The sequence below is a fragment of the Carlito syrichta genome, unplaced genomic scaffold, assembly GCF_000164805.1.
Source record: "Carlito syrichta isolate Samal-C Ts95f unplaced genomic scaffold, Tarsius_syrichta-2.0.1 Scaffold305805, whole genome shotgun sequence".
In the NCBI taxonomy this organism is placed as follows: domain Eukaryota; kingdom Metazoa; phylum Chordata; class Mammalia; order Primates; family Tarsiidae; genus Carlito; species Carlito syrichta.
The window spans coordinates 561376-585198 of record NW_007249901.1 but is presented as its reverse complement, the minus strand read 5'-3'; the positions used below and the strand labels follow the sequence as shown (position 1 = coordinate 585198).

Sequence of the window (23823 nt, the reverse complement as noted above, 5' to 3'; positions counted from 1 at the left end):
GGGCTTGGGCCCTGGGTTCCTGCCTGGGATGGTGAGAGAACTCGGGCAGATGGCAGCCTCAGCCTCTGACAGGGAACAGCGGGAGCTCACAGCTGGACTAGGGTAACGTCCAGGTCCAGACGGTGGGGCAGAGGCCCCCGGGGCAAGGGGGGCTCCCACGCAGCTCCATTAGCTTCCCTACCATGGACCTGGTGGCTGAGATGGTCGCCCTTTTGTGGAAGATAGCACTTCCACCCCTCGGTGCCTCAGAGCCAGGGGGAGGGCCTGCCGCCAGACCAGAGAGAGGTCACTGGGACAAGCCAGGTCCAGAGCCCGGGTCTGGGCCTGGGCCTGGGCCAGGGCCTGGCAAGGGGAGGGGCGGGCTCGGCATCACTTGCCACCCTCCCCACAGGTACCTGGCCAAGCTGTCGTCAGTGGGGAGCATCTCGGAGGAGGAGACGTGCGAGAAGCTCAAGGGCCTGATCCAGAGGCAAGTGCAGATGTGCAAGCGGAACTTGGAGGTCATGGACTCAGTGCGCCGAGGCGCCCAGTTAGCCATCGAGGAGTGCCAGTACCAGTTCCGGAACCGGCGCTGGAACTGCTCCACACTCGACTCCCTGCCAGTCTTTGGCAAGGTGGTGACACAAGGTGAGGGAGGGCGTGACACAGTGTGCAAGGGGGGAGCGTGACGCAAGGCGAGGGGAGGGCCTGCCACCAAAACGGCGAGGGTTGATGGCAGACGAGGGGCCGGGCACGATGCAAGGCGAAGGAGGGCTCGACACGCGGTGCGGGAGGACTCTACGCAATGTGTGGGAAGGGTGGGGCGAAGGTGAGGGAGCGCAGGACACAAGGCACAGGAGAGTGTGCAGAGCTGCAGGGTGCGGGCGGGGCCGGGTAGGGGTGTGCCGTGGGATCCTAGCCCACTCTAGAAGCAAAACCAGCACAGAGCCATGCGGGGGCATTGGCTGTGGGGCACTGGGGTGCCAGGACGCAGTGAACCAGGCAGAGACACTTCTGGGGCGAGTAGGCCACGGGAGGACGCAGCTCAGTCAAGTGTGCAGCATTGGCAGCGCTGGGTCTCCCGGGAGCGTGAGAGGGGCTACTTCCTCATTTGACAAGGGGGAAATTGAGGCCCAGGTAGGGGACAGGGCTGAGCCGCCCAAGGCTCCCAGAGGGGGAGCAGCAGTCACGCTGCAGGCCCAGGGCTCTGACCCTCCACCCTCGCACTCGGCCTTGGGTCCCCACACGCATCTTGCTCCCTTGTGCATCTGAACCGTGGCCTGGAGCCCCCGGCAAGGTCCGCACAAGACGCGCGGCTGCACAGCGCCCAGCCTCTCTCCTCCCGGGCCCTTGGCCTCGTGGGGAGACAGGCGAGCCACGGCCACGGCACGACAGCCGTTGTGACTCTCACACCTGCTAATGGTGACCCAGACGTCGTGCTGCGTAGTTCCAGGAACTGCAACCCATATGGCCCTGCACGACTGACCAGCATATTGCACATGAAGAAACACGCAGAGAGGTTAAGTAACTAGCCCAAGGACACAGAACCAGAACATGGCAGAGCCGGGACCTGAGCACAGGCAGTGTCGCTCTTACCCACGAGGAAGCCCCGTGATGAGGGGATGGGGAGCCCATGGGAGTACAAGGGGGACACCTCCCAGGGCCGGGGCACACAGGGCAGGCCTTTCCAAGGGGATGGGCCCTCAGCTGAGCCCAGAAATGTGAGAAGGCCCTGAGCCAAAGGAAGGGGACCGGGCACAGAGGAAGTTCTGTGGAGCAGGAAGGCGCCTCCAGGAGTCGCAGGCCAAACCCCCGTCCTCGAGGAAGTGTCTGAACCAGTCACCTCTTTTTCTGCTTCCTGAGCGTGAAACTGACACCTCTGAGCCACCAACCTTCGACAGGGCCCTTTGACTCGCTCGGGCAGCAGGAAGGTATTGCCCGGGCCAACCTTGGTCTTGGCACCTGTGGCCCTGGACGGCCGGGGCTGCTGGCTTGTGGCAAACCATTTGGATGTTGTTGGAAACCAACTGTGATAGAAATGTGGAAGCCATTCACCTGGGAGCTGGCAGGGCCAAGGCATGATCGTGCCTGGCACTGCTGAACATGCCACTCTAGACAGCAACAAAGACCCGGCGAGCAGCCTGGCAGCGGAAGACGGCGGGATGGTGACGCCACTCCCCAGGCTGGCTGGGCCTGAGACCAGCCAAGGACTGCAGCCCCTGAGTCTGGGAAGCCCCTCACACATAGCACATAGTTCAGGGGTATATTGGAAGGATTACGGGGTAGACCAGCAGGGTTTCACGTGCCAGGCCTGTTCACCCATGTCCACCTGGGCGCATGCTGTGTCCTCTACCCCAAACGTATAGGCCCCTACAAGCCCCTCCTCAAGGGCTCAGCAGTTCCCTCCTCCATAACACCTTCACAGCTCACCTAAGGGCTCTAAAGTGCTTTGCTCTTGCTAGGGTTTTTTCGTGATTTTTGTTTGTTTTTGTTCTTGTTTTTGAGTTAGAGTCTCACTCTGTCACCCAGGCTGGAGTGCAGTGGCACAATCATAGCTTACCACAGTCTTAAACTCCTAGGCTCAAAAGATTCTCCCACCTCAGCCTCCTGAGTAGCTAGGACTACAGGGACACACCATCATATCCAAATGATTTTTACTTTTGTAGAGATGGGATCTCACTATGTTGCCCAGGCTGGTCTCAAACTCCTGGTTTCAAGCAGTCCTCCTGTCTCTGCCTCCCAAAATGCTGGAATAATAAGCATGAGCCACTGCACCCCACCCACATACACGTTTCTACCCAAACTTGTGGTGTTCAAACTGTTTTGTTTTGAGTTTTTTTTGAGTCGGAGTCTCACTCTGTTGCCTGGGCTGGAGTGCAGTGGCACACTCATGGCCACCACAGTCTTGACCTGCTGAGCTCAGGCAATCCTTCTGCCTCAGCCTTCCAAGTAGCTGGAACTACAGGTGCATGCCACCATGCCCAGCTAATTTTTTAAAAAATTGATTGTAGAGACAAGGTCTCACCAAGTTGCCCAGGCTGATCTCGAACCCTTGGGCTCGGGCAATCCTCTTGCCTCCGCCTCCCAAAGTGCTAGGATTACGGCATGAGCCATCGTGCCTGGCTCACACTGCTTCTATTACACCTTTTTAGAATGAATTCAGTGTCTCTGTGCCTGACCCGCTGCCCCCATCTCGGTCTCAAGTTCTCAAAGGCAAGGGTGGTAGCTTATTACCTGTCTTCTGTCCCAGCACATGGTCAAGCCTGGCATGGAGGGGACAGTCAATGGATGTCATCTAATGACAGAAGCGGGTCAAGGAGAGGACTTGGGGGCAAAGAAGGGGGAGGCACAGGACAAGGCTGGCCTGAACCCCTTCCTTATGGGGGGAAAGGGGTAGGAAATCTGGAGGGGGCCCAGCCCTGGCCAAGCAGCTCTTGGGGACACTGCGATCCTACTGGTGACACCTGCTCTGAACTAATGCCTGAGCGGCATGGTCACACATCCAGTCCCCTTGCAGCTGAGTCAAGGGACCTGAGAGCAGGCCAGTCACACTAGGCAGACATCAGTCCCACTGGAAGGAGGCTGCATTTTCCCATTCATCCAGCTCCTCACTCCTCACTGTGTGCTTGGTTTTCTTCCCAAGCAAGATTCCACTTGGGAAATTCTAATTCGTCTCTACGGAGCAAGAGGAAAAGGGACTTATCTACCTCGAGGCCTGAGAGTGAAGCACTGGCCTCAGACAGCCCAGGGGCTGGCCGTGAAGTGGATGGATGGGGGTATGGGCAAGCCCAGATCCTGGCAAGTGACTCCACACCTTGGAGCCTCAGTGTCCTAGCCTGTCAGCGAGCCTACACAGGGCTCATTCACAGGGCTGTCACGGAGACTCAGTGGCTTGACATGTGGGAAGCGCTCCGTGCCGACCCTGACCCAAGAAGGTCAGTCCCAACACCAGCTGCTGTCACCTTCCACGGCAGCAGTGGGTGTGGATGGCCTCTCTCACATCCCCAGTGCTCAGGATTGGGGCATAGCTGGTGCCTGCACACATGAGCTGCCTGGCTCGGGCTGTGGTCGCGGACATGGAGGAGGACAGCGCTGACAGATGCCACCAGGACCCAGGTCATCTGCAGAGGGCTCGTCGCAGGCCGTCTTGCATCAGGTCCTCCTCTCGACAGCTCTGAGTAATGCTGAGTGTAACGCTGTTCTCCCATGTTCCGGCTGAGAAGGGAGGCAGAGCCAGCAGAGTGGTAACACACCCAGGCCCTGGGCCTGCCAGCTCTTGGCTGGGAGATCTTGGGCAAGGTCCATGCCCTCTCTAAGCCTCGGTGTCCTCCTTCCTGTAAAATGGGGAAGTCCCAGGACCATCCTCCTAGGATTCCCATGTGGGTTCGGAGACAAGGGCTAACTGGCCCCTGCAGGGCTCAGCTCTGGAGTGCTCTCTCACCACCAGCACTGGCCCAGGTCCCCTAGCTTTCAATGCCACACTCGCCGCTCTCAAGCAGTGGAGGCCGCCCTGCTTCTGGCCTACAGAGGCAAGACGGACGGTGAAGTCATGATGAACGGTGGGGCCGATGTGTCATTCAGGGCCAAGCTGTGTGCTCTAGGCTGGAAGTCTACCAGGCATTTGGTAAAGATGGCGTCCTGGACAGTGGGGAAGGCAGGGAGGTGGCAGTCCCTGGCTGAGCAGATGTGTTTTTGCCAGTGCTTAATCCTGGAGCCTAAAGCAGCCCCTGCACATAGCAGGGAACTGATGACTCTGTGGCGGATGAACACAAGGGTCTGAGGAGGGAGGGAGGCCCTGTAGGTTGGCTGGGGTGTGTGTGGGCTGGCTGGGCCGGAGGGAGGGGCAGGAGAGGTGACAGAAATGCCTCTTCTCCTGTTTCCTGAATCTGGAGACAACACCAGACCTCCTCCAGCCTCTGTCATGTCTCATTCTGTGACCTCAAGCAAGTCCCTGTCCCAAGAGAAGGCTCTTGAGGCCAAGGCCCTGTCATCTCTGACTGTCCTGGTTGACAGGCCATGTGGTGCACTGGCCATAGCAAAATGCAGGTTCAAACCCAGGTCTACCTGTCCACTCCCCACACATCTGAACCATCTAGGACACTCCACTGACTGAAGCCCCAGGCTAGACTTGGGAAGCAAATGCTAATCAATCCCGGGCAGGCCTCACTAAAGCCTATGTTCTCACCTTTGTCCTCAATGTGGGCATCACACTGGACCCATGAGGTAGAGAGCATTCTTTCCTCCTGGGTGACCTCTCTGGCCAGTCTTTTGATGCCATCAGCTAAGCTACAGGAGATTGGGGAGAGGGTACCACAGATACACTCCCAGACCGGTGTGCCTTGAGGCTGCAGCAGCCAGACAGACACTAGGACAAGGAGGAGATAAAGCAGTCTGTGCCTGATTCCAACCGCCTGGGGCAGGCAGGCGGAGGGCATGAGGGCTAGCCTGCTGAGGCAGCATTATTATCCCCAAGTTAGAGTTGGGGACACGAGACTCAGAAAGGAAGGTCATGCTGCTAGTGAGAGTCTAACACAACTTTGACTCTAAAGCCTGGACTCTTTTCCTGGTCCTACAGTGTCTTAAATCCAAAGAGGCTTCCTGGAGTTGGTTTCAACAAAAGGTGGGCTTTTAGCTAGGCATGGTGGCTCATGCCTGTAATCCCAGCACTTTGGGAGGCAGAGACAAGAGAATTGCCTGAGTTCGAGACTAGCCTGGGCAAATCGGCGAGACCTTGTCTCTACAATCAATCAAAAAATTAGCCAGGTGTGGTGGCACGTACCTATAGTTCCAGCTGCTTGGACGGCTAAGGCAGAATGATTGTCTGAGCCCAGCTGGTTGAGGCCACAGTGGGCCATGAGCATGCCACTGTACTCCAGCCTGGGTGGCAAAGTGAGTCTCCGACTCAAAAGAAAAAAAAGAAAAGGTGGGCTTTTGCAAATCCAAGGAGAGAAGGAAACTGGAAAGACAGGCTGGGCGGGGACAGATGCTGGATGAGGGGATGAGGATTTTCTGGAAGACACTGCCTGTCCTGCCCCACCTCCTAAGTACTCCTGCTGGGCCTGTCCTCCATCAGGACACCTGCCCGCCTGCCCAGGAGATCACTAGGCCCAGGGCTTCCTTGCCAGCCTGACTCAGCCTCAGCCAGTTCTCCAAATGTGCCTTCGATGCAAATGTCCTTCCTCCCAACATCTGGGATGTGCTCGGAGGAGCATGGGCCTCAAGTCAGGCTACTGTTTCAATCCCCACTGGGCCACTTACTGCCCAAGGACCCCTGGGGAAGTCCCTGAGCCTCACCTTTTCCTCTGTAGCACAGAGCTATAGAGAGTGGATTGCTAAGGCTCTCATGAGCCTTACACAGCTATGGGAAGGCTGAAGCACACAGGAGATCTCAAAAACTAGCTACTGTTGGACCCACAGGACAACTCAGAACTTCCAGCCACAGACAGCCCTAGCAATCAGAAGAGGTGGCACTGAGCTGGACCCAGAGGACACATAGGATCCAGACCTGTGATATCAGGGGATGGGTGCTCTGGGAAGAAACAGCAGGAAGAGAGGAACTGGGTGTGGGAAGCAGCCAATGGCTGTGTGAAGAGGAAGAAGGTGCCCTGGAGTGTCCACCTCCACTGGCCCAGAAGACAAGGCCAGGACCCCCTTCCTCCCCAGCAGGGCAGGAAAAGCCCTGACCCAGAAGTAGCGATACCACCTTGCTGGGAAAATCCCACACCACAGTCCTTTCTCTGAGGCCCCTGGGAGAGCAGGCCCCACCAGACCTTCCACCAGCAAGCAGGGCTCCAGCCTGGATACCCGGGTGAAGGTAAGGAGCCAGGAGGGCCACAGCACTGGCATCAGAGGGCTGAAACCCAGGCCAGCTGGAGAAGGTTGGAGGAGCTACTGCCATCAGCCTCAGGGGCAGAGGGCTTGCCCATACCCCCAGGCCTTCTGGAGTCTCCTGTGTGGAGCCCAGAGGCCAACTCCTCACCATCCCCCAATGAAGAAACCACAGAAGGAACTGGGCTTGTCCTACAGCACGTGAGATGTGGAGCAGACCTGAGGAAGCCCTGATTGGCTCCATACAAGGAAAGTGAGAGGAGACTGACCACATGTGTATTCCCAGGGGCTCAGGACCTCTGAGGGGGCAGAGTAATGTCAAGGTTGAAAGCTCTGAAGCTAGGCTGCCTGCATTCAAATTTTGGATCCACCATTTCCTAGCTGGGTATTGTTGGACAAGTTGCCTCACCATTCAGTGCCTCAGTTTCCTCATCTGTCACGAGAAGATTTAAAGTATCTACTGCATAAGACTGTTTCACATGCATAATGTATGTAAAGTGCTTGGCGTCCAGCACATAGTGAGGAGCTCTCTATAAGCTTTAGCTCTTGCTATTATCTTCCGTCCAGAATCTCTTCCTTCAGGCCCATTCCCAAGCTGAGAAAACTACAGTGTCCTCTTCCCTTTGAGACCAGGGAAAAGGGAACCAGGAGTCTTGGTGGATGGATACTGGTTTGGGGACTGGGGCAGAGACCTCCCCAAGCAACCTCCCAAGGGCCTTACACCCCAGGGAGTGCCAGTACCCAGGGGACACCAGCCTGGAACCGGGGTTGGGCCAGGGCAGCCTGAGAGCCAAGAGCAGTCGAGGAGGAAGGACCACGTGTGGCCAGGTTGAGGCTGCCCACCAGTTCCATCAGGCCTATCTCCTGCTTTGACTTCCCTTCCCCCTTAGTCTTTGGGGCAAAGATTTGTGCTGGTTCAGGCCTGGAAATACCAGAAATACCAGAAACTGAAGTCGTCTCTCTTTGGGCGGCCACAGCCTAAAACCAACCAACATGATCCTGCTATTAACCTCGATTAACTTGGAGAAGATTCCATCTCAGGCTGTTGAGGCCCCATTGCTCCAGCCAAGCCCCCCAATGCTGGCCCAAAATGGTCAAGCCTGGGCACAGAGTGGGCAGTGGAGAGTGGGCGGTGGGCGGTGTCCCCAGCTCCAGGGCTGACCCCAAAACAGGACGTCCTGAGTGGCCAGGGAAGGAGTTGCCTCCTAGCCCATGCTCGGCCTCTGCTGCCTCTGTCCACAGACACAGGCACAGAGGAGGTGATTGTTTCCAGCTGACCACGGTGACTGCTCCCTGGGGCAGCCGAGAGCACTGGCCTGGGTGTCACAGCGGTAACTGCCAACCACGGGGCCAGAGCCTGCCCCCTCCACTCCTGCGGACACAGACACCCAGTAAGAGACAGAGGGACAGTCACAGCACACAGAGGCCCTCACAGGGCCCGGGAGAGGAGCAGGGCCTGCTGTCTGGTCGCACATCCAGCCCACCATGCACACTCCTCTCACACACGCCCCCCCCACAAAGACTCCACAACAGCTACACCCCCGAGGCACAGTTCCTAGGAGGATAAAAACATCCATTCAGGCAGGGGCCGAGGGCTGAGGGCCGGCACCAAAATAGAATCACTGAGAAGTCATGGGGCAGAGGCAGACAGACGTGTGCCTGAGTTCTGGTTCTGTCGCTTCCTGGTTGGGTGACCAGGACCAAATCCTTTCCCCCTCTGATCCTGCGCTTCATCATCTATGAAATGGAATGAAGCCCCCCCCCGGGGGGGGGCTTATGAATAATAGGTGCCCCTAAACAGCCAGTGGAGGCCGAGCAGCAGGGGCTGCAGTCAGAAGGAAACAGGAGGCCCAGGAAGGGCTGGGGCAGGATCAGAAGGCAGGGGACCCTCTTGGAGTCCGGAGGGCCAGCCAGGGAAACAGGCCAAAAGGAAGTCGGGCCCTGGTTTACAGTCCTGCTCTGCTCCTTCTCCCTGTAGTCTTGGGAGCTCAGCTGCTCTCCCAGCCTGGCTGGTCATCCAAGACTCCACTGGCCTTCTGGGGAGGGTAAAGGAACACATCCCATGGGAGCTGGACACACAGGCTCCGAGGCCAGGCCACCTGCTGACTGTGTGTCCTCTTAGGCTCCCAAACCTGTCAGATGGGATAATAGGACTTGCTCATGGGCCATGAGACTGGCAGGTTCCGCACATAGGATGTGCATAAGCTGTGCCAGGTAGAAGGAAGCAGGCTCACTATCGACCCCCGATACCCTCCCCTCTACAAAGGAGCGGGCAGGGAGGAGCCCTGGGACCCAGCCCTGCCCTCCCTCTGCCTCCCACAGGGACTCGGGAGGCGGCCTTCGTGTACGCCATCTCTTCAGCAGGTGTGGCCTTCGCAGTGACACGGGCATGCAGCAGCGGGGAGCTGGAGAAGTGCGGCTGTGACCGGACAGTGCACGGGGTCAGCCCACAGGGTAGGTGCAGGACAGGGTCAGATGGGAAGGTGGTGGCCTGGGCCTCAGTAACCGCAGTTCTCACCACGCCCCCCCGCACAGGCTTCCAGTGGTCAGGATGTTCAGACAACATCGCCTATGGCGTGGCCTTCTCACAGTCGTTTGTGGACGTGCGGGAGAGAAGCAAGGGAGCCTCGTCCAGCCGGGCACTCATGAACCTGCACAACAACGAGGCTGGCAGGAAGGTAGTGTGGCATGACCCTGTCACCGCGTCAGGCCCCAGGATGCCTTTCCACCCACATGCCACTGGGAACACGCTGGCTCAGGACAGGCTGGATGGTGATGCAGACAAGTGGACAGGTGTTGCAGAACAGTGTATGTGACCCCATCCCTCACACACATACACACACTAAACAGCACAGCTAGGATCTGAACCCTTCTGTGTCACCGCAAAGGTCATGTGCCTATGTCACCATCTGCCTTCTCGATGCCGCTCCCAGGTTCCTGAGACTAAATGCACCAGTGTCCTCCCCATCACATCACCTGTCATTCATTGTTTCTTGGGACACAGCCCTTAGTGTATCCCCTCCATCAACTCCAAGTGCCCCAAGCACAGGGACAGCATCTTGTTCATCTGTCCCCAATGCTGCTTACCAGCCCAGCAAGGCACGCAGTAGGTGCTTAGCACAGAAGCATGACGGTAAGCCTAGCTGTAACGTCCACCCCCAGGGCCCCATGCTGTGGTGCCCCTCACCCCGTCGGCCACCCCAGCTGCTCCTGACGGCCCCTCCCCCGCCCTCTCCCACAGGCCATCCTGACACACATGCGGGTGGAGTGCAAGTGCCACGGGGTGTCAGGCTCCTGTGAGGTGAAGACCTGCTGGCGAGCCGTGCCGCCCTTCCGCCAGGTGGGCCACGCCCTGAAGGAGAAGTTTGATGGTGCCACTGAGGTGGAGTCGCGCCGCGTGGGCTCCTCTAGGGCGCTGGTGCCGCGCAACGCACAGTTCAAGCCACACACGGACGAGGACCTGGTGTACTTGGAGCCCAGCCCAGACTTCTGTGAGCAGGACATGCGCAGTGGTGTGCTGGGCACAAGGGGCCGCACGTGCAACAAGACATCCAAGGCCATCGATGGCTGCGAGCTGCTGTGCTGTGGCCGCGGCTTCCACACGGCACAGGTGGAGCTGGCCGAGCGCTGCAGCTGCAAGTTCCACTGGTGCTGCTTCGTCAAGTGCCGGCAGTGCCAGCGGCTCGTGGAGCTGCACACGTGCCGGTGACCACCCGCCCACACGCTGGCACCCGCCTCGCAGCCAGGGAAGGTCAATAATTTAAACAGTCTCCCACCACCTACCCCAAGAGATACTGGTTGTATTTTTTGTTTTGGTTTGGTTTTTGGGTCCTCATGTTATTTATTGCTGAAATCAGGCAGGTGACCCCCAGGGCACCAACCGGGGGCCTCCCAGAAGCCTGGGCCTTTGTGGCTGCCACCGACCAAAGGGACCTTGCTCATGCCTCTGGCTGTCCACATGTGGCCACCGCTGACCACTCGGTTGTTATCTGTGTCTGTGTTTCTACTTGCAGACTTAAGAAAGGTGACAGGGAGCGTGAGCACCACACAGCTACTGACCCTGCCATCTAGGGAAGAGGTGGCCCTGTGGCAGGGAAGATAGGTGCCGCCTTGATGGAAGTCACCCGCCCTGGAAAAAAGAGTTCGCACCACTCCACCACACATACCCACAGACTCCTGGAGCTGGAGCCTAGCGGCCTTGTCTCTCAGTCCCCTGGGAAAGGAGTGGGGAGATACCAGGTCAAGGGTGAGGCATCCATTCAGCCCTCACATGAGCAGTTGAATGACCCATCTCTGTGGGCCAGTCCTGCAGCGAGCACAGGTGAGGTGGGAATAGAAGGCTACTGTTCCCCTAGAGCCCAGCCCCCCCAACACACACAGAGTGGGAAACATCCCCACTGCCCGTCTCTCCTAGGCGGAAGTACAGGCTGCCCTCCTGGACCAGAGATCCTGGCTGGGCCCCAGTCCCACCCTGAGTCACCTCCTTACAGTGCTATTCCTCTGTGAAACTGAATATGGAAATCACACATACACACACATACACAGGGTGGGGGATGGAGAGAGGAAAGAGAGAGGCTGTGCAGTGAAGTCTCCCATTATCTTGCTCACTTAACACAACGTATGGAGCAAATACTATGTTCTGGTCCGTGGATGGGCCAGCTCTCTCAATAGTTACAACAGTCCTGGGAAGCACACAAACTAGGAATGCTTGTGCCAGTTTTACGGCAGAGGGGGCACCACTTGCCAGGCCCTACCACGAGCAGAATGCAGAGACAGAGAAGAGTCCTCGGGCTGAGGCTCCTCCTTGGCTCCTGGACTGGAATGCACAGAAACTGCAAGTCTTCTTGGGTCTGAGCCTTGGGAGGGGGTCCTGGCTGGAGGAGGGACAGGGAAGCGGCATGTGGCTCCTGAGGGCAGACAAGGCTCTAAGAGAAGAAGAGGACAGCTGGAGAGGCTGACTTGTGAGGTCACTGCAGTTCAGGCGCCCCCACCCCAGGACCTCCAGGTCTCCAGGCCCCAGGTACCGTGGGTGCTGCAAAAGACTGCCCAAGAGACAGCACCAGCAAGCCCGGCCTGACCCTGTACAACCGCCAAGCCATCAGGAGCCCATCTCTAGGCTGCCCTCACACTGGGCCTCTCTGGGTTTGAGGTCCTGAGCTCTGGGAACCCCATCTGGGATTCCCAAGCCCAAGCTCTTGGCCCTGGGTTCAGTGGCTGAATTCAAAGTCCCAGATTCCAAATACGGGCTCTAGCCTGAAGCAATGCTTCTCCAAGCCCTGTGGTTTGTGCCGCCTGGTGTTGGCTCCCTGGCCAAGAGAGGGTCTACACCCTTGGCCCCCAGCCAAAACCTCTGCTCAGTGTCCATCCAAGGAGGAGGCCAAACCCAAGTGAGAAGCTGGAGCCACATTTGAATGTGGGGATCATCTTGGGGCAGCCAGCTCTGATGTGGATGAAAGCTGAGCTAACCAAGTGCCACCACAACTGCCCTGCTGGGCCCACTGCTCCTCTGGAGGGCTCTGTTCAGCTGTCCACTCAGCCAGGGAAAATACTATCCCTCACTAGCTGAGGCCAGACCCAGACAAGGGAACATGGGACCCCTCCCCTCCAGGGACAGAGGAACCCACTCTCGAGGAACCCAGAGGACTGAGGGGCTGGGCTAGAGGCTGGGGTGACGGGTATGCCCCAGGAGGAAGTAAGGGCTGTGCCTGTCCACAGGCTTCACCTCCCACCCACCAGGGAGCTCCTCAAAGCCAGTCAGACCAGATCATAGCAACTCCTGCCCAGCCCTGCTGCTGCCAGCACCGCCAAGGCCAGAGGAATCCACAGCCACAGGAAAAGGGAGCTTCCTTGGCCATGCCCAGCTCCAAGCTGCCCCAAATAAAAAAGGAATGGGCACAGGCCTAACACAGCCCACCCACCCTTGGTCCCACAGGGGTCTCGAAACTGGCCCACGGGTCTACGTCCTGCCCAAACCACTCTACTAATTTTATCCCAAGGCAAAGGTGATGTCCTGAGGCCTAGGGCTGGGGAGATGCCAGCTCTGGATGCTGCTACCTTACTCTGCCACCTCCACCCCATCCTCCAACTTTTTTACTAGGCTCTTTGCCATTATGACATCCCTAAGACATAGTCTGATGCACGATAAAATGATTATTTCTTTATCTTGCAATTGTGACAGTGACTTTTTTCATATAATAGATGACCTGGGGAAGGACATGAGAAAAAGCAGATAAATAGTAGCAAATTCTAAAATTGGGGATCCCCTTTGCCTTGTTCGTGACTGGTATGAGGGACACTGGGACCCGCCCACATGCTCTCTGAAATCCCACCATTAACACTCAACACACACTCCACTGAGCCATGGCCAGCTACATGAGCCTTGGCCTGCATGAGCTGAGCAGATCTTTCATGAGTGTTGCTATGGATGGATGGAGGGTCTGAGGTCCAGGGACCTAAGAGGTCAACTCCAGGAACAGAACCCAGTCAGGAGGATATTTTTGACTTCATATAACTCAAGCCAAAAGCCACAGCTGAGAGAGCTCCCTGCTGATGCGGATACTCAGGGTAATCTCTCAGCAACCCCCATTCTAACTGTGTGAAGTTCTGGTTCTTACCAAGGGAGGCCATGGCCTGTCCCCCACACCCACTGCAGTAAAAGAATACCAGACTGGGAACAGGTCACTATGCACTCAGCTTTCCAAAACCTTAGCAGGGTAAAGGGCTAAAGGCATGCTCTTTCAGGACAGCAGGGGTACATGTGAATTTGTGGAGAATTGGGGTAGAGAGATGACACACAAAGGGAGGGGCAAGACCTAGAGTATGGGTGGATGGCAAAGGACACTGCATCTTCAAATCAGGATCAAAAACAGAGAAGGGACAGAGGTACCAACACGGCAGAGCAGAGAAGTCAAGGTGTCCATGCCCAAACATCTTCTAGAACTGTGACAAGTTCCCAGGCTTTGAAATCAGCAGGCCTGGGTTTAAATCCCAGCACTGCCACAACTTCACTGGATGGAACCTGAGATAATACACTGTCCTCTCCCAGACTCATTTGTTCATCTGTAAAATGGACTGTCACCCCCACCACACATACATACACACTCTTTGGTAGGGTTAAATAACAACAGAACCTATTTCTCAGAGATGTGAAATAAAATGTATGTACAACTCAACAAATGGCAACTCTTGTTGTAAATATTATTATTCCCTTTTCAGGAACATAGGAGGCAGTTAAGGCAGTTACAGGATGACAGAAGCTGGAAGCGGGATAAAACGGGGAGGAAAGCAGAGACCATGTGCCACAGGTCAAGGTTGAAGCTGCTGCCTCAAGACTAAGGCCCTCGCAGAGCTCAGAAGCAGCCAATCTCTACCCAAGCAGATTCCTGGGGCCTGGATACCCAGGCAGCAGCTGGCAAGGCTCTGGCAAGGCTCGAGCTGGAGTAGTTGAATGGGATCCTGATGTCTGAGAAAAGCAGAGTAAGGCCAGGGAGCAGGGTCAAGTGGGGCAAGGCCAGAAGTGCAAGTGGGAGTGCCTGAGCTGTAGAGAGGGTGCAGTAGGCCGAGGACACTGCCCATGCGATGGAAGGCAGGCCTGTAGGCTCCCAGGCTGGGCCAACTGGCAGTCACTGTGTTCAGGCTCCCTCCTGGGCACTGCCCTCAGAGCTGAAGGCCTCTGGGAGAGGGTGGGAATGCAGTGACCAGGTGGATCTCCTCTCAGCTTCCTCCCAAGAGCAGGCAGTCCAGGGGACACCTGGGAAGCACCAGAGGCCAAGAAAGGGCCAGAGAACACAGGAAAACACGGTGGAAGTCCAGGGGCTAGACAACTGAGGGAGGCCCAGGGCTAGAAACAGGGTGGGGAAAAGGAGGGAGGAGACGCAGGGAAGGCGACAAGAAGAGAAGGCACCAAGGGACGCAAGGGCAGTGACTGTGTCTGGGCAGAGGAGCCCAGGAGCATCCTCATAAGAGGAGAAAGTGCTGAGTTTCAGGAGAAAGCAGGGGAGGGGGAGTCTGAGGCACACGGGGGAGGGTGTGTGAAGCGTGGCCTGGCCTGGCCCAGGCGATGATTTCATAGGCTTCTCCCCCCATTTCTTCCTGAGCCGCCAGTCCTGGTGACCCCCTGCCCGCCTCTCAAGGGTCTAAGCCAAGCAGGCGCTGACAGGAGAGAGAAGGGGCCCTTCTGAGCCAGGCCCCCAAGGCTGGCACAGTGCCTGCTGGGGGAGGAGGGGACCAGAGCCCAGCCCTTGTCAGCATCCCGGCCGGCACTTCGGAGGCAATTAGCAGCCCAGCTGAGCTAATCCCCCGCCTGGCGAGGCCAATACAAACAGGCCCAGGCCGGGTGCACACTCGCCTCCCTGTTTGCTGAGGGGCCCGGTGGTCCGCCAAGAACAACACCAATAACCCAGGGCCTTCTCTAGGTTAAGAGGAGGACCGGAGCCTCTGAAGAGCTGACAGTGCCCGGCAGAGCCCACTCTGGCCAGGAGTCCCGGCTGCCCCAGAAAGGCAGCCACTGTTCCCAAGCCTCAGGCCAGACGGGAAGAAGAAACAGGACACAAGGAGCCATATATTCTTATTCAGCACACGCCCCCCAGCCCCTCCCATGCCACCTGTGAGGGAGAAGGTCCAACTCAGGCTTGTGCCACCTTGGCCAGTCCAACAACTGAGGGTAGGAGGGCTTGGGAGGGGCTGGACTCTCCTAGTCGGGCCCAAGGATGACGAGGCTCAGTGCTGGACACGGAAGCCCGAGGTCATTCGACCTAGCCCTTGCCCTCAAGGAGCTTACAGTCAAGCAGAGAACAGACTACACATGTGACTTTGGAGCAGGGCCAGGGCCTAGCCCTGCCAGCACCCCCAAGACTTGGAAAGGCAAAGGGGGACTCAGGAGAAGGAACAAGCTGAGGCCCAGAGACTGGTAATTGGGGAAGATGGTACCAAGCGAGGTAGGAAGGACCCAGGACAAGTTTGCCAGACTCGTCCTGGGTGAAAAGTGGCTCTTCAGGGTTTAAGCAGCTTGACCCAGCAGCCACCGGGAGCACCCAGGCCCCAGGCCAGGCCCTTCTCGCCCACCCCTGATCAATTCCAGACCAACTCCACCTTCATCAGCCCCAGGCCGGGGTTTTCCCTTTTTGAACCAAAGCCTCAGTGTGGTTGCTCACCTACTCAGGAACCCCCTTTTCATCCTACAAGTCCCCAGCAGCCTCCTGCCAGGGATAAAGGTCAGAAACAGACTCTGCAGCAACATCAGAACCTGCTACCTCCTGGAGCATCTACGTAGGAAGGTGTCAGATGTGGCCTCTGAGTGAGCAAGGTCTCCTCAGGATACTGCTGCCAGTCAACACTCAACACCACTGTCTACCAAGCACCTTGTTGACCTGCATTATCCTGTGTGGTGTGCACAAGGACAGGAGACACACTTCCTGCTGGGTAACGAGGCTAGGAGGCAGATGCACACTTCAGCCTCACCTACAGGGGACACGGCCCACAGAAGGGAAGGGCCATGGCTAGAGCTGGAGCCCAGGGCTTTGGGCTTCCAGGAGGATGTAGTGTGTTACAAAGGCCTTCCTCAGTTCTGCAGGCTCTCCACTCTCCTCACCCCTCTGCTGACCTAGACCTACTTTTGATACTGTCTGGCCAGGTCTCAGAGCCTTGAGCCTACCCCACTCCCCACACAGCATCCATTTCTGGCTGGGCTCAGCTGAACACTGCCACTCTGCTGGGGACTTCCACGTTGCTCTGTAGATGACTTTCTCTTTAGGGCAAGGCTGCAGGTGCACTGCTGGAGTGGATAAAGCCACAGCTGGCTGGGCACGGTGGCTCATGCCTGTAACCCCAGCACTTTGAGAGGCAGAGGTGAAAGGATTGCCTGAACCCAAGTTTCAAGACCAGCCTGGGCAACTTGGTAAGACCTCATCTCTATAACAAATCAAAAAATTAGCTGGGAGTGGTGGCACACGCCTGTAGTTCCAGCTACTTGGAAGGCTGAAGTGGAAGGATCGCCTGAGCCCTACAGGTCGAGGCTACAGTGGCCTGAGAGTGCCACTGCACTCCAGCCTAGGTGACAGAGTGAGACTCCAATAAAAAAGTAAATAAATAAGTAAAGCCACAGCTGAACACTGCGGTCCTCCCCACCCCCAGCCAGCTGGCGTGGCAGCACCTCAGTCCCAGCTCCAAGCCTGCCAGACTAGCTGTTGGGTTCCTGCCCATAGCAGGAAGGGGCTGACAATCCACCATCCAGACCCCTTTTGGGCTGCTCCTACACCTGGCTCTTAAACATCCAGCCTGGACCAAGGTATAGAGGAGTCAATGAGTCCTTTTCCCCTTTGGTTCAGCCAAACAGGGAGGTAATTTTTCAAAAACATCTTTTACTAGGAAACTGAAGGAAAACAAACAGATCATAAGTACACAGAAACAAGCAGATTCCTAAGCAAGGCTTTAACCCACACCTAACCAGAGTCCCACAGACGCTGCTTCTCCCTTCTTTCTCCAGGAAGTTTCTTTCCTGGCACCAGAAGACAGGGGTCTCATTCTAGACCCCCACTGCTGGCAGCCTGTGGAGTCTGAAACAAGGTTGTAAACCTCTTGACCTCATCTGTACCACACAGGTAAAGCTAGCACAGAGTCAGGACTGGTCCCAGGTCTAGCTCCAAAGCCTCCATCCTGCAGGGTCTCCCTACCCTACACCTCTACCGTCATGGCTGCTAGAGGGCCAGGTGAGACAACTACAGGCAGTGCATCACGACAGGGAAGGGCTGTAAAGGACGCCAGTGGGAGCCACCAGCCAGCACACAGCTCCTTCCTCATGTGTGAGAGGAAGTGTGTGCTGGGACTGTGAGGGCTGAGATGACACCAGAACTGGCTAAGTCTCTCTTCCCCGTGGAGTCTTCCCATCCCTCCTCCTCCCAGCACCTCCTGTAGTCTGGGCCTCCTCCCCCATCCCTTTCTTGGACAGCGGCTGGAGCCACCTGGGAAGCTTCAGGAATGGCTGATGGTTATCACAGCCAGGGCAGGGCGAGCTGCTGCCCCTCTGATTCATCACGGAGCTGGAGAGGATCCCGAGAAGTGACCAAGAGGGGGCGGGACGGCTGCCATGAATTCAGATGGCTTCAATCCAAAAAAAGGGCAGCTGAGGGGGCGGCTAAGTCATTCACATGAGAAGAGGATGAGAGAGGGGACTTTGGACTTGCCCTTCAAAAAAACAGACATGGTGTAGCGAGAAGCCTGCACGCCAAAGCTCATAGCCGCCGTGCCTGCACCATCTCAAGGACGACCTTGAGAACCAAACCAGGATGCAGGGACCAATAAACAGCTCTCTCTCCTGTCCCCTGCACGTCTGACCTGGGCCATGCACTCTCCCTTCCCACAGGGGCCAGCTGTCACAGCCAGGCACTCTATGACAACATTCCACGCGCACCCCAACCCACTCCTCTCAGAGCCTAGGAAACACTGAGCATGGCCCAAGTTCCAGTCCCCAAAGTGTTCAGATGCACATTTTCAACCACAGCAGGCTTCAGTTTGAGAGGACCCCAGAATGGCAAGGGAAAAATAGGGTACTCCCTCCATCACACCCTCCAGGGTCAGAGCTCCACACAACTCACTGGTACCCTTTACCTACGTCCCCTGCTTCTGAGACAAAATCCCTGACTGGCTAATTCTATCCAACACCTCAAAGTAAATCTTGTGGCTAAAAAGCAATCGTGATGTATACAAATGTATACATTTCAAACTATACACCATCTATTCTCTGCCCCCCACCCCCCCAGGGGAGCTAGTGGATAAAAGTCCTGGATCAACCTCGCTTCTCCACTAACTTGGGTGTGCACCTTGGGCAAGTCATTCGGCCTGTTTCCCCAGTTGTAAACCAGGAGTAGCCACGGCACAGAGCTGTCATGAAGATGAAGCATATCAAGAACTGGGCACACGGCCGGCCTCAGCCACCACCACTGCTGCTAACATCAGAGAACGTTCCTGTCCCCACACCCAATCCTGAGATTCCCAAGCCAGCAGATGTTTCAAGGTGCCCAGACTTCCACTGGGCAGAGGACACCCTTTACCAGAAAAAAGGCTGGTGTCCCTTTGACAGACCTGTGCTTCCCAGGTACCCACCATAGTGTGTCACACACACCACTGCTAACATATTCGTGTCCCCTAAACTGTAAGCCCCTTCACAGTGGAATCTGGAACACATATTTCATGGATGGGGGGAGCACTAAATCAATGTCAAATGAACCAAGGCATATGTCAGGGGAAGAAGGCAGCACACCCAGATGCAAGACAGAACATACCCTGATGAGGGCAACATGGTGGTAGGTTCCAACCCTTTTCTAAATGCTGCAGCGCTATAGCTGTTACTCTGGACTCTTCAGAATAAAGAAGAAGAAAAGGGACTAAACCATCTCCACTCACTACTAGCCCTGGATTTCAGAACTCCATAATCCCCCTTTCAGGGCCCCAGAGAAGAGCCTCAGCCTGGGTCCCTGATGGATGGGGGGAGCACTAAATCAATGTCAAATGAGCCAAGGCATGTATGTCAGGGGAAGAAGGCAGCACACCCAGATGCAAGACAGAACATACCCTGATGAGGGCAACACGGTGGTAGGTTCCAACCCTTTTCTAAATGCTGCAGCGCTATAGCTGTTACTCTGGACTCTTCAGAATAAAGAAGAAGAAAAGGGACTAAACCATCTCCACTCACTACTAGCCCTGGATTTCAGAACTCCATAATCCCCCTTTCAGGGCCTCAGAGAAGAGCCTCAGCCTGGGTCCCTGACCCGTGGTCCCTGCACCAGGCCTCCCAGGTGGGCCAGCCCACACGGCTGTTATAAATGATGCCCTGGACAGCCATCTGACCTACTGTCTTCTAGTCTCCTCATCTCCAAGTTCCCGAAGCCTCAGCCAAAGACAACAGTGTGGACTTGTTTCTCCGAGCCCAAGTGGAAGGATCTTCAGCACCTGGGAGCAGCTGGAAGCTGGAACTCAGGACTCATCGCTGCTGGTCTCCCATCCTGTGCCAAGTGCATCCGTAAACAAGTCTTCTCCGCAGCTCCCTGCAGCTGCTCCCCAAAGGGGTCAAAAGGGACAGAAGCAGGCTAGAATCAGGGCAGCCCACAGCTTGCAAGTGAGAACTAAGCCAGATCTGGTCTGGAAGATGGTCCCTCGGTATGGCCAAGGCAGCACTGCTGGCCACTGGCCCTGTGCCCAGAGGCTTGAATGGGTTCACCACTGCCCGGGATTGCTGCCCTGTGCCAGGCTGCTAGGACCCCCAAGAGCCCTGGGCCCTGTGTCTCACTGCTGTAGGTCCCACTGTTTTACAAGCTGGCAGGGAGAATGGAGCTCACTAGGGCGGAGATGCAGGGATGCTGGGCTGTTGTGCGTGATCCTGTTTGCTATAAAACAGCCAGACATTCCTAGGACCTGGAATCTAGCCGAGGCCATGGAGCTAGTCTTCCCGGCCATATATCTCCAGGCGGGGGACAGGCCTGAGACATCTGAGATAATAAAGACATGATTGTCTCAGCCCTGGGGCTTGTCTCTCCTTTGTCCCAGGGTCCAGCAGCCAGCAAGAAGTTTAAAGACATCCTCCCCCTTCTCCTGGGAAAGTACAAATGCATCAGATTCTATAGCCCCCGGGGTGAGCTTCCCAAGAACCAGGCCTCGGCTGAGATTCCTGTCTCAGCGCCCCAGAGCAGAAGGTAACCAAGAAGGTAACCTTGGCAGTACACAGGAGAATGCACGGCCAGGTGTGATGTACTCAGAGCATGCCATGCTTGGGCACACACCAGCCCTACAGCACAGTCACTGTTTAATTTGGGGGATGAAGAAACTATAGCTAGAGAGATGAATGGGCTTGTCCAAAGCTGCAGCTATTAGATGGCACAAATGGATTCGAAACTTCAATTTCCAAAGTCCGTAACTTGAGGCAACTTGAAAACTTTTTTTTTTAATGCCCCCTCTTCCCTAACTTTTAGTTTTTCAATCCCAAGGGTCGAGGGAGAGGTGCCTTTAAAAAACCCAAACTCCTTCATTTAGAAGTTGAGGCAGCAACTATCGGCCTGGGTTCCATCTGCCCAAGAGACAGCAACAGCCTGTCCCAAGGGTATGTAGCTTTATAGAGAAAAACAGGGACAGGGAAGTGCTAACGATGAATGAATCACAGCCACTCTGTAAATTGGTGGAAGGCTAGTCCTAGCCCTCATAGCCACAGAAAAGGGGAGAAAGGAGCACCACCACACAAAAGCAAGGAGCCCGAGAAGAGGAGCACCGGACGCAGAGCCAAAAGACTCCGGTTCAATCCGTGTAATCCCATGGACGTTCAACTCTAAGCCAGTTTCCTCATTTGTAAAATGAACACCTGTCCTACTTGCCTCCTGGGCTTTCTGGAAGTGAAAGTGAGACTCTGTGTGCCGCTCCATAAATGAATGGCAATCTGATGCAGGCATGCTTCTTCCCCGTGGTTGCTTTTCATTCCTGACTTCCTCCTCTCCTCTCTCTGCCTTCCCTCTGTCCACACATCTGAACACCATCTAGATACAAAGAGAGGCTCAAACACAGCTTAAGAAAAGACAACATTAAGAAGATCGGACAGCATACGGCCAGAGCCAACTGGTTTCCAGTGAACTAAACAAAGTGCCAGGCCTGCTGAGGCCCTGAGTGGACCTGCCATTCTCTTTTGGTTAAGCGCCAGGTCTGCCCAGGGGCACTCCAGCCTGGGGCAGAGCATCAGGACAAGCAGTGTAGCCTCCTCCTACCTCGGACACTCACTGCTGGACCCCATGCCCTTTCCAGGCCACTTCTGGCCCAGGACCCACCAATCTGCCCCTAACTCTCTGCTTCCTCCATCCTCTCCTCACTGCCCTTTACAAACTGAGAAGTCTCAACTCTCCTAGCAACACACTCCCCTCCCCTTCTTGGGAGCAAAAGGGGCTGAGAGAAACCAAGCGTAGGAAACCTTCCTAAGTGGCCCACGGAAAAGGTAAACATGACCCTTCCTTACCCCCTCTGGCCTCCTAGGCTCTGAACGGCTTAAGAATGAGGTCACCTGGTATAACAGTCCCAATGCCAGCCCTGAGAGACCTCTACTGCACATACTCCAACCAACCCAAACTTCTCTACGGCCCTGAAATCAACCAATTCCCTCTCAGCCCCATCCCACACACAGACATGTCACTCTTCCCTGACAGCCTGAACTAGATGCTACTTGTAGGGATGGAACGTGTCTATCAGGTATACCCCAATGATACTGTGATTACCATGACGCATACACTATATGAAATACCATCTCCTCCATAGGCTCATTTATCTCCCTTGCTGCAATTATACTAATAATCTTTATAGTCTGAGAAGGCTTCGCCTCAAAACGAGAGGTCTTAGCAGTTGAATTACCAGCTATAAACCTTGAGTGACTCCACGGCTGCCCTCCACCTTATCACACATTTGAAGAACCTACCTATGTAAAAGCATAGTTAACAAGAAAGGAAGGAATTGAACCTCCCAAAATTGGTTTCAAGCCAACTCCATAACCATTATGACTTTCTTCATAAACAGAGGGGGTAAGGTAAACAGAGGACGTCTTGGTGTGCAAGCTCCACAAAGACAGAGTAGAGTCTGCACCAAGGCTGGATTCATGAGCCAGTTTTAAAAAAAGGAAAATGGCCAGGAGTGGGTGGTTCAAGCCTATAATCCCAACACTTTGGGAGGCCTAGGTAAGAGGATTGCCTGAGCCCACAGGTTCGAGACCAGCCTTGGCAACTTGGCGAGACCTCATCTCTACAATAAATCAAAACAAAAATTAGCTAGGTGTGGTAGCGCGTGCCTGCAATTCTGGTTACTTGGAAGGCTGAGGCAGAAGGACAGCCTGAGTTCAACAGGTCAACGCTGGGGTGGCCGTGAGCTTGCCACTGCACTCCAGCCTGGGCAATGGAGTGAGACTCTAACTACAAAAAAAAAATACCAAGAAGAATGAAGACTGATGCTTGACTGAAAGGTAAGCAGATTAGGGTTTAGGCAACTGGCAGCAATTATTTAAGAAATGGGAAGCAAAATCATTGGCTTTGGGAGGCAGTAGTGGTTTTCAGAAGGGAAGGTCAGGCGGCAGGTAGAGATAATGAGACTTGGTAGGCAGTTGGTTCTTTTTCCAGCTGTGTTTGGGAGCCTGTGTTTTCCTCTGGGGACATAGAGAAAGACAGAAGCTCAAGAAACCTTGCTAAGTCCCGGGTGCACAGCAGGCCAGACTTTCCTTGCTGTTTCTCTGCCATCTAGTGACTGCTTGGGATCATTACAGGTCTCCCTAAGTAATGGCACCAGTTGGACAGCCAGGCATACCGCAGGCTGCCTTAACTACATCATTCAAGTCTTCACGACTGTGCAAGGTAGGTAATAATTCCATTTATCAAATGGGAAAGCCAAGGCTTACAGAAGTCACTTGTCCTGGGTTGCAGAGCATCAATAGGAAATGTGATCCCAAAGTCCACCCACACACGATTGTGCCACTCCTCCCGAAGGAACAAAAGGCCCCAAATCAAAGATCATTTCAATTTCTTCCATAAATACTACATGTTTCCAGCCCCTCATGGCTAGCTACCATCCTGGCCAAGCAGACGGCACCACAGACTCCAGTCACACAATACACTGGTAACTGGCTAAATCACCCCACTCCACTTCACTTCTCCATCTGAAAATCGAGCAGCCACACAAAAATGTGTACCCAAATGTTCATTGGAGCATTACCCATAACAGTCAAACAATGGAAACAACTCCAGTATCCACCACGTACTGGATGAATAAGATGTGGTATACCCATACAGACAGAACACTATTTGACTATAAAAAGGAATGAGATAACGATGTGCTATACAATATGGATGAACCTTGAAAACACACCAAGTGAAACAAGTCAGTCACAAAACACTGCATGTTAATGATTCCGTTTATATAATGTCCAGAATGGACAAATCTATGGCAGCAGAGCGGATCAGTGCTTGTAAAACAGGATTTCAGAGGTGACAGCTAAAGGGTGTTAAGTTT

General features: G+C 55.4%; 1 protein-coding gene across 1 annotated transcript; it reads left to right on the top strand.

Moving 5' to 3' along the window:
- Positions 1 to 397: 397 nt before the first annotated feature.
- WNT4 (Wnt family member 4) lies at positions 398 to 10615 on the top strand. The gene is made up of 4 exons (XM_008062730.2): positions 398 to 627; positions 9130 to 9261; positions 9343 to 9485; positions 10049 to 10615. The coding sequence occupies exons 1-4, from the start codon at positions 480 to 482 to the stop codon at positions 10514 to 10516; spliced, it is 891 nt and encodes a 296-aa protein (XP_008060921.1). The 5' UTR covers positions 398 to 479; the 3' UTR covers positions 10517 to 10615.
- Positions 10616 to 23823: the final 13208 nt, after the last annotated feature.